This window comes from Oncorhynchus kisutch, linkage group LG29, assembly GCF_002021735.2.
Source record: "Oncorhynchus kisutch isolate 150728-3 linkage group LG29, Okis_V2, whole genome shotgun sequence".
In the NCBI taxonomy this organism is placed as follows: domain Eukaryota; kingdom Metazoa; phylum Chordata; class Actinopteri; order Salmoniformes; family Salmonidae; genus Oncorhynchus; species Oncorhynchus kisutch.
Window position 1 is genome coordinate 13,942,694 of NC_034202.2, and position 13,272 is coordinate 13,955,965.

The window sequence follows — 13,272 nt, forward strand, 5'->3', positions numbered from 1 at the left end:
GACAGGCACACAGACAGACAGGCGCACAGACAGGCGCACAGACAAGCGCACAGACAGGCGCACAGACAGACAGACGCACAGACAGACGCACAGACAGGCGCACAGACAGACAGGCGCACAGACAGACAGACGCACAGACAGGCGCACAGACACACACGCACACAGACAGACATGCGCACACAGACAGACAGGCACACAGACAGACAGGCGCACAGACAGACAGGCGCACAGACAGACAGGCACACAGACAGACAGGCACACAGACAGACAGGCACACACACAGACAGAGACAGACGCACAGACAGGCGCACAGACAGACACACACGCACACAGACAGACGCACAGACAGACAGGCGCACAGACAGACAGACAGACGCGCGCGCACACAGAGACAGACAGGCACACAGACAGACAGGCGCACAGACAGACAGGCGCACTGACAGACAGGCGCACAGACAGACAGGCGCACAGACAGACAGGCGCACACGCACACAGACAGACGCACAGACAGACAGGCGCACAGACAGACAGACAGACAGACGCGCGCACAGACAGACAGATGCGCGCACAGACAGACCGACAGATGCACAGACAGGCGCACAGACAGACAGACGCACAGACAGACGCACAGGCCGACAAACAGACAGGCGCATAGACAGACGCGCGCACACACAGACAGACAAACGCACAGACAGACAAACGCACAGACAGACACACAGACAGACACACACAGACAGGCATACAGACAGACACACAGACAGACAGGCGCACAGACAGACAGGCGCACAGACAGACAGGCTCGTCATGTGTGTGTGTGAAGTATGGAGCAAATTTTTACTTTAATATTCATGTAACATATGTGCATGGACGAGTTGAATAGCTATATGCAGCAGTAAATGCAGTGCAACAATGGTTGTTCATAGTGTGTGTACGCGTTTGTGTGTACAGTGATATGTGTGTGTGTGTGTATGTGCAAGGTGTGTGTTTACTTGCGTGCAGGGTGTGTGTTCGTGCTTGGGTGATGTGTGTGTTAGGCCCAGGCTAGCTCTCTGTGCTGTAGGTGGTCATGTGAGACTCACTTAGTGGGATCAGCTCCTTTGAAGTAGGCATTAACAGACTCTGTGAAGGCCACAGCGATGGGCAAGGCATCCTGGGATGCCAGGGTCACCGGGCTGGGACCGCGAGATGTCCCTGACAGAGGGAGAAATAGAAAGGGAGAGCGATAAAGAGAAAGAAAGAAAGAAAGAGAGAGGAGGAGGGAGAGGGAGTTGTGGGGGATAGAGAGGGAAAGAGATAAAGAAAGATCAAATGAGTGTACTGTTATGACTGAATTGTATAGTTTTCAATTGAACTTTGAGATCAAAACGAGAAAGGCTCACACTCATTCATTCAGACAACACAACCTGAAGAACACAGTTAATTTACTACATAATGAGGTCATTCATTCAATTATATCATTAAGGAAAATAGGCTAATAATCATTCCATTATTTCAGAGGAATTGTACATTTAAAAAATCCCAAGACATTACATTGCCAAAACAAATCACACCTCTCTAGGAATTAAATGTTCTAGATTTGGGTAAAATATGATGTATTGTTAAGAATTATTATAAATGTACCATTGGAATTAATTACTGTCTGGGATTCTTTGAGTAAGAACTGTTAAACACTGCAATTAACTTCCAGCCTTTAAATGATTTGTTATTTAACAGAACACAACCATGCTTTACGGTTTGTTGATTACATGGACGGTCACAGTGAGAGACGGGCGTATGCTGACAGACGCGTTGAGAAGAGAGATACATTTCATAAGCAGACAGACAGAGATTAGACAGCCAATCCGAGTGGCCGTTGTTAGTGTGTCACACACAGAGAGGCGTGTCCGGGCTATTTGACCACACACCCTACCTGCAGGCGTTTCACAGCGCTTCTCAAAGGTGGGCAGCTTCCCAATGAAACCATCATCCTCTTTAAAGGGCCCAACAAAAGAAAAGACAGAGGAAAGAAACCAAAACCCCCAAGAACGTGGTGAGATGAGGTGAGATGATGACACAGGGCAATGGGCTCCAAACCAACACACCTGGGTGTGAATGTGAGCATGTGTACGAAATCAGGATTGGGTGACAAACCCTAAAGACACACTGTGTGCATTAGGTGCTTTACGGAGTGACAGTGAGGGTGGAGGTGGGAGAAAGGAGACTCACTTTGGCTGAGGAGAAACAGAGGAGAGGGAGAAAGGAGGAACTCTGGTTCCGGAGAGGAGCGGGAGAGACGAAAGGTATGCTCAGACCCTGTGAGGAGGAGAGGTGTGAGGGAAGGAGAGAAGCCCAATAAGATTTAAAGACAAGAAGTGGGGTTAGGTCAGGTGAGAGTGGAGGAGAGGAAACAAGCTGAGAATTGTTTGAGAGGAAAGGACGTTGTTAAGAAATGTGAATCGCAGTAGAGGAGGTGAAAGGAGAAGACTGTAAGGAGGAGGTACAGAGAAGGGAAGGTGATGGAGCTTGGTCATGTTCTTACCCACGGTGGGTGTGTTGGAGGCACTGAGGGAGGCGGTGGAGGACAGGGAGGAGGAGCTCTCTGCCCGGGCGAGGGGAGCAGCCAGAGAAAGACTGGCGTTGGACAACGTCTTTGGCGGGCTGAACGGCCGCACCTGGTTGGATAGACCACACAAACCCGGAAATTTAACCAATAGTAACGGATATGGCACGTTAACCCCATACAGGGTACTGTATATAGCAAGAGTGAAAAACTCCAAATAAATGTAGTCCACTATCATTAATTAATAGAGAATGGTTTCATCAATCAATGCTCTAATGCACAAAGAGATATGTTAGATACTGGGCAGATACTCTGCTGGAGATACTCACAATTTCAGTGATTCCTGTGAGTTTTCCTGTGGGTAGTTTGGGTCTGGAGGAGGGTCGTGGAGGAGGCACCAGGGCTCCAGCTAGAGGAGTATTGGGTCTGGCCAGGGCAGGTACTGCAGAGGGACGGGGAGGAGGGGGTAGAGAGGGTCAATCATAGACTAAAAGCAGAAGTGAGCTACGGTATGATAAGATAACGCCATGCTGCAATACTTGTGATGTACTTCTGATGGAATTCGAAAAAACAGGTTCAGTGAATTTAAACTTCTTAGTCAACAGAATCTCTCAAAGTAATGCAAAATCATGCATCAAATGCAGAGGTCACGACATGCAAATTCCAAATCATAGAATACAAACATAACATTTTTTACATAGCTCACAAAACTTTGGGTTAACAATTCTCTAAAGGCAAACAAGCATATGCCCCGCAAAACAAAAACACACAAATACAAATGTATTATTCAACCAAAAAATATTCTAAATAAGATCAAAAGAACAACATTGTTATGAAAAGTTGGACATTTCAAACTGAAAAGACAATTTTAAAAAGTTGGAAAAAAACTCAAGTCAAAACTTCACTCAGACAAAAAAAAACATTTGTTTATGGCATGCTAGAGGTTACCGTTGTTTGTTTGGCTAGCTGCTGAGGCTACCATCCCCTCTGTCAGTGCTGATAACACCTCCGAGACACAGGAGGCGCTGTCCTCCACAACCCCACTGCTCAGCGGCATCTTGTTATAGGGGTCAGCAGGGTCCTCAGAGAAGAAACGGATGGACCTACCAGACTGGACCCTGTCAATAGGAGGGTTAGACTGGGTCCTGCTGGTAGAGGGGTTTGACTGGGTCCGGTCATGGCTGACCGGGCCTGTACTTGTACCAGGACTGCAACTCTGTTGGCGTCGGAATGGCACAAAGTCATCGTTGAAGGCTATCCACTGGCTCTGGGACCAGGAGAATGCTGACTGGTCCTCTCCCTGAGGGAGCCTGGCTGTGGCTGCAGGGGTTGGATCCTGGGGGTCTAGGGGCTCAGCCTGCCGGGTGATGGGGGCACTCTGGGCTCGGGCTGGGATGGGTTTCAGAGCCAGGAAGGGGTCGTCCGGTGAGGCCTCCCATGGAGAGAAGGTATTAGTGGTGGTGGAGGCAAGGGGAGGGAGAGGGGTGACCTCTCCTTTGGTCTGCAAGCTGTCTGCCAGTGGGGGAGAGGAGAGCTCTCGTTGTAATATCACTTCAGCTGTGAGGGGCGCAGGAGAGTCCAGGGTGGGGCAGAATGATAGACACATGCCACAGATTAAGGAGAATGAACCAAAGATATTCATGCAAAACATCTTTACATTCCTACCTAAATCAGGTGAATGATAATGACAAGGAGAAGTAAAACATTTTAAAATGAATAGATTTGATAGATAGTTTTTCATTATTTTGACCACCCCACATTATAATTGAAAGAGGAAGTGTAAACTCTAACATAGCCTATTAGCTAGAAAGGTGACTCCAAACACATGTTCACTAATAGCAGCTGTTTAACTGGTCAAAAATGTGTCAAGAGAGCTTACCAGCAGCCAGCAACACTTGTCGCAATGGTGCTTTATCAAAGCCTATGTCGGATACTCCAGTGACTGTAATTTGCTCAATATTAGGAGTTGAGAAACAAACACACACTATATTTTTGTCCATTAAAATAACATCAAATTGATCAGAAATACAGTGTAGACATTGTTAATGTTGTAAATGACTATTGTAGCTAGATTTTTATGGAATATCTACATAGGCGTACAGGAGCCCATAATCAGCAACCATCACTCCTGTGTTCCAATGGCACACTGTGTTAGCTTATCAAAGTGTATCATTTAAAAAGGCTAATTGATCATTAGAAAACCCTTTTGCAATTACATTAGCACAGCTGAAAACTGTAGTTCTGATTAAAGAAGCAATAAAACCTGCCTTCTTTAGACTAGTTGAGTATCTGGAGCATCAGCATTTGTGGGTTCGATTAGAGGCTCAAAATGGCCAGAAACAAAGAACTTTCTTCTGAAACTCATCAGTCTATAATTTTTCTGAGAAATTATTCCATGTGAGAAACTGCAAAGAAACAGAAGATCTGGACAAATCAAATGAGCTTTTCTATCAAAAACAAGGACATTTCTAAGTAACCTGAAACTTTTGAACCGTAGTGTACAGTCGTGGCCAAAAGTTTTGAGAATGACACAAATATTAATTTCCACAAGGTTTGCTGCTTCATCTTTAGATATTTTTGTCAGATGTTACTATGGAATACTGAAGTATAATTACAAGCATTTCATAAGCGTCAAAGGCTTTTATTGACAATTAATGAAGTTGATGCAAAGAGTCAATAATTGCAGTATTGACCCTTCTTTTTCAAGACCTCTGCAATCTGCCCTGGCATGCTGTAAATTAACTTCTGGGCCACATTGATGGCAGCCCATTCTTGCATAATTAATGCTTGGAGTTTGACAGAATGTGGGTTTTTGTTTGTCCACCCGCCTCTTGAAGATTGACAACAAGATCTTGACGGAAAATGTTGTAGTTGGTGGATGCAAATTTCAGAATTTTTGGTGGTCTTCCTAAACATGACTAAAAGGTCATGTGGAATTTGACTGCCATCATGACTCGTGACCGCCAGTGGTAATACGGTCACTGTAACAGCCCTAGTTACACACACGGTTTTGATAGTCACACCACATAAACCTTGCCACTAAAAAACAGGTTCTCACATATCTGTACTGGAGTGAGGCAGGACAGAGTGAACGAGAAAAAGTGGGATGTAAATGAGATGCAAAATAAAGTAAACATACATGTGTGTGTGAGGGGGGGGGGGGGGTTGTACTTAGTTTTGATTAGTATGCATTTGGCTGTCTTCAAATGTATGACAAGAATTCCACACAAAAAATCTGTAAAATGAAATACACCACAAAATAAAGGTATGAACAAAACCTCCTCACATGACACCTTTAAGTGAAATTTTAAACAAATAAAAAATCTATTAAATCTATTAAATCTATTAAAAACTCATAACCAATAAACAGTACACAAAACATGAGCACTGGCGAGTTCCCTGTCAACATAAGATATGTATGAGGAAGACTGATGTCAATGTGTAATGTGTACACAGTAGGAGCTTCCTAATGTTGTTGAGCTCTGCAGGAGACTGCCTGGCCTACCTGTGGAGCTGTGTGGGGTTATGTCTGTATCAGTAGTAGTCTGAGATGATAGTGAAAACATGACCTAAATGATTGGCACCCTCGATAAATGAGCAAAAATAAATTTGAAAAAAAAGACAAATCAAATCAACAAATACTGAGCTATATTATGTGGAAAACATACGTTTTTAATGATATTATTTTATACTAATACAATTGCTGAGAAAATTTGATTTTGTTAAAACAAGTAATGAAAAATATTTTAAAAAAAAGATATGGATAAACATTATTGGCACCCCTGTTTTCAATACTCCGGCACCCTCCCCTTGTGAGGACTAAGCTCTTTTCTAAAATGTTTTGTAAGATTGGAGAACATATTGGGAGGGATCATAGACCATTCCTCCCTATACAGTGCCTTCTGAATGTACAGATTCTCCTTCACTTATTCCACATTTTGTTGTGTTACAGCCCGAATTCAAAATGGATTAAATATTGATTAAATATATGTTTTAGATCTCACCCACCTACACAAAATTCCCTATAATGAAAGGTCTAAAAACATTTTTAACACAAAATATATATAGTGACTCCCTTCTTGACAGCAGAGAGAAACATTTTTGTTTTAAAGTTAATTTCTTGCAATTCTACACATTTTGCCTTGGGGCTTGCAGAAAAATGTGTTGTTTTAAAGCACGTTTCATGCAATTCTACACATTTTGCCTTGGGGCTTGCAGAAAAATGTGTTGTTTTAAAGCACGTTTCATGCAATTCTACTCATTTTGCCATGGGGTGGAGAGATATCTTTGCAGTTTTAAAGATAAATTCCTGCAATTCCACACATTTTGCCAAAATCAAAATGGGGGCACCCTGGGGGTCAGGGCTCCTGGGCATATGCCCTACATGCCCGGTGGGTATCAGATATCATTTCTAGACTAACTGGCTAGACTAACTTACTAATCTAACACTTGTTAGCTGACATGGCTAATTGAGTGACTGTTAGTGACTGACATTACAAGAGAAAAACTGCTGATGCACAAGCACATTTTTTAAATGCACGTTGTGCATTCTACTATTCTAATAAGTTCAGACCCCGACTGAGTTCATAAAAAAATATATACAAGGGCCTCCTGAGTGGCGCAATGGTCTAAGGCACTGCATCGCAGTGCTAGCTGTGCCACTAGAGATTCTGGGTTCGAGTCCAGGCTCTGTAGCAGCCGGCCGCAACTGGGAGACCCATGCAGCGGCGCACAATTGGCCCAGCTTCGTCCGGGTTCGAGGAGGGTTTGGCCGGCAGAGATGTCCATGTCCCATCGCGAACTAGCGACTCCTGTGGGAGGCCGGGCGCAGTGCACGCTGACACGGTCGCCATGTGTACGGTGTTTCCTCCAACACATTGGTGCGGCTGGCTTCCGGGTTAAGTGGGCATTGTGTCAAGGAAGCAATGCGGCTTGGTTGGGTTGTGTTTCGGGGGACGCACGGCTCTCGACCTTCACCTCTCCCGAGTCCATACGGGAGTTGCAGCGATGAGACAAGACTAACTACCAATTTAATACCACGAAATTGGGGAGAAAAAGGGGGTAAAAAGTATTTAAAAAAAATACAAATATTAAATAAATAAATGTATTCACACACACACACACACAGCGACCCACCATTAACATGGTCATGACCCATACTTTAGGAAAGTGATCTAGATAGAACCCCATGGTTGGCACCGAACTCGCCCAGCCACCCATAGGAGTACATTGAAACTCTGTTTATACAGCTCTGGAAAAACATGGTGGGTGGGGGCGGGGCTTACCTGTCGATGAGGAGGAGCCTCCCAGGGTCGGGCCGAAAGGATCCAGAGAGAGAAGGTCAATATTGAAAGCAGTCCTACTGCTGAGAGAGCGAGAGAGAGCAAGAGAGAGAGCGAGCGCGGGACAGGGGGAAGGGAGAGGTAGGGATAGAAAGAGACATGGAAATTAGAGCAATTACTAAACAGTGAGAGAAGGGCACTAAAGGGTGTCAGTCAAGGAGCTTTTACTGTGAGTGTTTCTGAGCCCATTTTTAACAGCGAAAGTTAAGGGACATCAACTTACTCGTTGAAAGACGCTGGAATCCTGGTCTTTCCCAACTCATCGCCTGGTTGAAGAAAGAACATACAAATTACAGACTTAACCTCGGCACACACACACAAGGTTACATAGATGCAGAGGAAAACCCTGTCTCATACATACCCAACCAGACACGCACATAAAACACACACTGCAGAGAGCCCATGTTAAAGGACAGGGCTGCAGTGCTCTGCGTGGCTCAAACTAGAATGTGTGTTTAGGTGCTATGTGAAGCAGAGGTTTCCCACCAGCAAGACATTCCCCGGACACATATTTGTTCAGATCTACACGAAACTACTTAAATTTACGTGTATCCTCTCTAAGACCGTGGCAAAAATAGCCACAAAGCTGCATATCCATAGTGTTAGCAAAGCTCTAGCTTTAACTAGAATATTCTAGTTTTGAAGAATTTCTAATAGCATTGTTATTATGTTATGTTATTATGTTCGCTTTAGCTGTAGAGAACAGAATAAGCCAAGGTACTGTATGATCCACTAGCCTAGGCTGTGGCAGTTGGACTGAGGTGGAGGTCAGGAGGACTACCTTGCATGGTGTGGTGGTGGTGGGAGGTCAAACTGACTAGAGAGGTAACATAGTACTCACCTGGCATCTGAGAGCCTAACCCTGGGGTGGAATACACTCCTAAAAGCCCTGAGCACGTGTAGAACACATGGCTATCAATTTCTTATCTCTACCAAATATACCCAGTAACAGTCTTAAGGATTGAACTATCACTCTTAAACTCTATCAAAAAGTTGGAGGATTAGCCTTAACTCTATCAAAGGGATAAAATACTTTAAAACTATAACTTGATATGATGGAAATATGAATAAAGGGATCATAAAGTGATGTTATTTAAACCTTCAGAAAGTATTCATATCACATTCAAAATTGATTAGTTTCTCACCCATTTACACAAAATAGCCCATAATGAAAAAGTGAAAACATGTTTTCAGAAAATGTTGCTAATTTATTGAAAATGAAATATAGAAATATCTCACACCCGAGTCAATATTTTGTAGAAGCACCTTTGGCGGCTATTACAGCTTTGAGTTGTCTGGGGTATGTCTATATCAAGCATTTCACTACACTCGCATTAACATCTGCTAACCATGTGTATGTGACCAATAACATTTGATTTGAAGATTTTCTCCCATTCTTGCCTGCAGATTTTCTCAAGCTCTGTTAAGTTAGATGGGGAGTGGCGGTGAACAGCAATCTTCAAGTCTTTCCACAGATTTTCTGGGCTTTGGCTGGGTCACTCACATTCTTGTTCTGAAGTCATTCCAGCATTGCTTTGGCTGTATGTTTGGGTTCATTGTCCTGCTGGAAACTAAATCTTTGCCCTAGTCTAAGGTATTTTGCACTCTGAACCAGGTTCTCAAAGGATTTGCCTGTATTTGGCTCCATTCACTGTTCCCCCTATTATGTTTATAATTTAGTAGATGCTCTATCCTAACCAGTCTCCCAGTTCAGCTGCTGAAAATAATCCCCATAGGATGATGCTGCCATCACGCTTCACAGTAGGGATGGTATTAGACAGGTGATGAGCTATGCCAGTTTTTTTTCACTTTGCATTCAGTCCAAAGAGTTCAATTTTTGTCTCATCAGACCACAGAATCCATTGCCTTATGCTTTCAGAGTCTTTGACGTGCATTTTTGCAAACTCCAGGCGTGCTGACATGTGCCTTTTTCATAGGAGTGGCTTCCATCTTGCCACTCTCCCATATGGCCCAGAATGGTGAAGTGCTATACTGTTGTCCTTCTAGCAGGTTCTCCCATCTCAGCCAAGGAATTCTGTAGTTCTGTCAGAGTGGTCATTGGGTTCTTGGTCACCTCCCTGACCAAGGTTGTTCTTTCGCCGTTGCTCAGTTTGGTCAGACGGCTAGCTCTAGCAGGGTCTGGGTAGTTCCATATTTTTTCAATTGCTCTTGGAGATTTTCACAACTCAAGAAATTGTTTCATACCCTTCCCCATATATATCTAGGAGTTCTACAGCCAGTCCTTGGACTTCATTGTGTAGTTTCTGCTTTGACATGCACTGTCAACTGTGGTACCTTATATAGACAGGTGTGTTTCTTTTTAAATCATGTCCAAACAATTGAATTGGCCACAGGTGGACTTCAATGAAGTTGTAAGGATTATCAAAGGAAATTGGATGCACCTGAGCTCAATTTGGAGTGTCATAGAAAAGGGGTGTGAATACTTATGTAAATGAGATTTCTGTATTTCTTTTTTTTTTGTGAAAAAAAAGAACACATTTCTAAGAATATGTTTTCACTTTGTCATTATGGGGTATTGTGTGTAGATGGGTGAGATATTTAAAAATATATTTACAACATTTTGAATTCAGGCTGTAACAACAAAATGTGGACTAAGTCAAGGGGTTTGAACAATGTATACAGTACATGTATAGTGTGTATAAATAATATACTTAATATATTATTCTTTCTTCATTCTTTACAAGCTAACCCCCACTAATACTTCATAGTGAGTTCACAGTTTGAGACTACGTGACTTGTTGCATTCCTCCATAGAAAATTAATTAACTTGTTCAAGCACTAATTTGTCCAAGCAGAAAATCAAACGTAGGAAAATATACAAAATTGTTGCCAAAGCACAGGAGGAAAAATATAATTTCTGACATGCAAAACAGAAACAAGCAATTAAGCAATTCATCTTACTCGTAGCTTAGAGGGGGAATGGAAGTCATTTCTCAAATACACACATAAAAAACAAACTATGTTTACTTTCGCTGGGGATGTGTTGGTTTTGGCGAGGTCGCTAGGATTTTGGGAGAAAAAAAGAGCGAACCTCTTCAAAAATGACCGAGCTAAGAAAAATGAAGTTGAAAACTCAAATGGTAGCCCCCCTGGTCGCAGCCACAGAAGAGGAGGAAAGAGAGAGAATCACAGAGAAAGAGGAGTGTAAAATAAAATACTCACTGGATTGATTCCGTCGCAACTGACCCTGAGAATATAAACACACTAATTAACTACAGCACGGATAAGTTACACACACACTGAACTTCAGCCCTCATTCTCCACAACAACAAAAAAAAGACTCCCTAACAAACCAAAAAAAGACTCCAGAACAAACCAAAGATCAGGGAAAGTACATTTGAAGTGGATACCGTAACGTATGTAAAACATGTTTGTATCTGGAATGTGCTTGAAAAGCATCTGTACTTAGATGTCATTATCACAGACTATAAATGATTTTAAGACGTGGCTTAAGTACTGCCTAGCCTTAGGACAGATATTGAGCAGAGCAGGTGTCAATTCACTTTTGCCTGTTTACAGGGACTGAAACTAGACCTATTTAAAATGACAGCACAAAGTTCCTCAATATATTGCTCTTCAAGAATCAACACTTGAGTAATAACTTACTTTCTGAATAATACTTCCTAAAAACAGAGATGTGCGGTACAGGCTATATTTATCAGTAGTGACACGGTACTCGCAAGACCCCCAAATTGTCCCAAACGGTTAAGAGTATACACTGAGTATACAAAACATCAAGGACACCTTCCTAATATTGATTTGAATGCCCCCTTCCCCCCTCAGAACAGCCTCAATTTGTCGGGGCACGGACTCTACAAGGTGTCGAAAGCGTTCTTTAGGGATGTTGGCCCATGTTGACTCCAACGCTTCCCACAGTTGTGTCAAGTTGGCTGGATGTCCTTTGGGTGGTGGACCATTCTTGATACACATGGGAGACTGTTGAGTGTGAAAAACCCAGCAGCGTTGCAGTTCTTGACACTAACTGGTGCATCTGGCACCTATTACCATACCCTGTTAAAAGGCACATTGTGTAAATCTTTTGTCTTGCCCATTCTTCCTCTGAATGGCACACATACACAATCCATGTCTCAACTGTCTCAAGGCTTAAAAATCCATCTTTAACCCGTCTCCTCCCCTTCATCTACCTTCTATACTGTTTGCAAAGGATTTAACAAGTGACATGTATAAGGGATCATAGCTTTCACCTGGATTCACCTGGTCAGTCTGTCATGGAAAGAGCAGGTGTCCTTAATGTTTTATACACTGTGTAATTGATACATGGAAACTTTATTAACTTTTTTCACACCAGTGTTAAAAGACAGTAAATCACGGGATTAAGCCTCAAACACACATAACACATTAAACCTAGGGGGAAGGATTCAGCTGCACAGAACAGACAGGACACAGTATCTAACCCTGCACTGTGATCAATCAGGTACTACACACAGAGGGAGAGACAGACAGACCGACACTGCTAGTCTAGCTCCCTAACAGAGGACATAAACCAGTTGTCGTGGCAACCAACAGAAGATCTGCATGTACTTTTGTGTGACCCAATGGAAACTAAGACCATCAATCCCAATAAAGCCTTTATTCACACACTGAAAAAGATAAGGAGAGGGAAAAAGGGAAGAGGGAGAAGAAGAGAACCAGAAGGGGGTTTAGAGGGACGCAGCTAAAGCGTTAAACCACCATAGCGCTGTGAGGTCAGGGTTTAGTCCCACAGGCACTAAGCAGCAAATGGGTTCAATCACAGCTGTAGCGAGCAACACAAATGCTACAGATCTCCACACACACACACACACACACACACACCTTATCAAGACTTCTATACACAGGCACACACCATTCCGGCTTCCAACTGTGGTTTCAATAAAGGAACAAAAAGCACAGAAGTGTACCGGGAGAAAGACGAACAGCAACGAATGGGGAGGAAGAAGGAAAAGGAAAGTGTCTTCAATAATTCACACCAGATGATGCAATGTTCGTCTCGTCACCTAGATTTTTTTTAACTTAAGAACTTTGAGCACAGAACATTTCCTTCAACATTAAAGTGGGGAAAAAATGGTGAAGAGATTTAGGTATCGATAAAAGAGAAAACATGGAGGGAATAGTCCAGTATTTAGCTGAAAGACAAAGTCGAAAAAAAAGAAACAGTAGGTTGCTGTTTTCTGTCGTTGGACTGAGAAAATATTATTTGTAACGAACCAAGTCAGAGGTTCAGGTCGTGGAAAAGCCATAGAATGTTTTTCCTCAAGATACTCCTTAATGCTTAGAAAACATCAATAAATTATCCATAAATTTAGGAATTTTCGCCAAAGTGGAATCACTCTGTTTAAAACAAACTGTATGAATAAAACATACCTGGAA

At 42.9% G+C, this 13,272-nt stretch overlaps 1 protein-coding gene across 9 annotated transcripts in view; it reads right to left on the minus strand.

The window, feature by feature from the left end:
• fcho2 (FCH and mu domain containing endocytic adaptor 2) overlaps nucleotides 1–13,272 on the minus strand; it is a 101,002-nt gene that overhangs the window by 22,674 nt on the left and 65,056 nt on the right. For 3 of the 9 annotated variants that reach the window (XM_031808838.1, XM_031808836.1, XM_031808839.1), the window contains 10 exons: nucleotides 11,065–11,089; nucleotides 8,723–8,770; nucleotides 8,105–8,147; nucleotides 7,825–7,904; nucleotides 3,488–4,096; nucleotides 2,869–2,981; nucleotides 2,519–2,651; nucleotides 2,206–2,292; nucleotides 1,910–1,969; nucleotides 1,080–1,191 (listed from right to left, as the gene is read on the minus strand). In XM_031808838.1, coding sequence (XP_031664698.1) covers nucleotides 1,080–1,191; nucleotides 1,910–1,969; nucleotides 2,206–2,292; nucleotides 2,519–2,651; nucleotides 2,869–2,981; nucleotides 3,488–4,096; nucleotides 7,825–7,904; nucleotides 8,105–8,147; nucleotides 8,723–8,770; nucleotides 11,065–11,089 — 1,310 coding nt within the window. The remainder of the gene's footprint in view (nucleotides 1–1,079; nucleotides 1,192–1,909; nucleotides 1,970–2,205; nucleotides 2,293–2,518; nucleotides 2,652–2,868; nucleotides 2,982–3,487; nucleotides 4,097–7,824; nucleotides 7,905–8,104; nucleotides 8,148–8,722; nucleotides 8,771–11,064; nucleotides 11,090–13,272) is intronic. The other 6 variants (XM_031808837.1, XM_020466312.2, XM_031808840.1 and 3 more) reach the window with 6 other exon arrangements.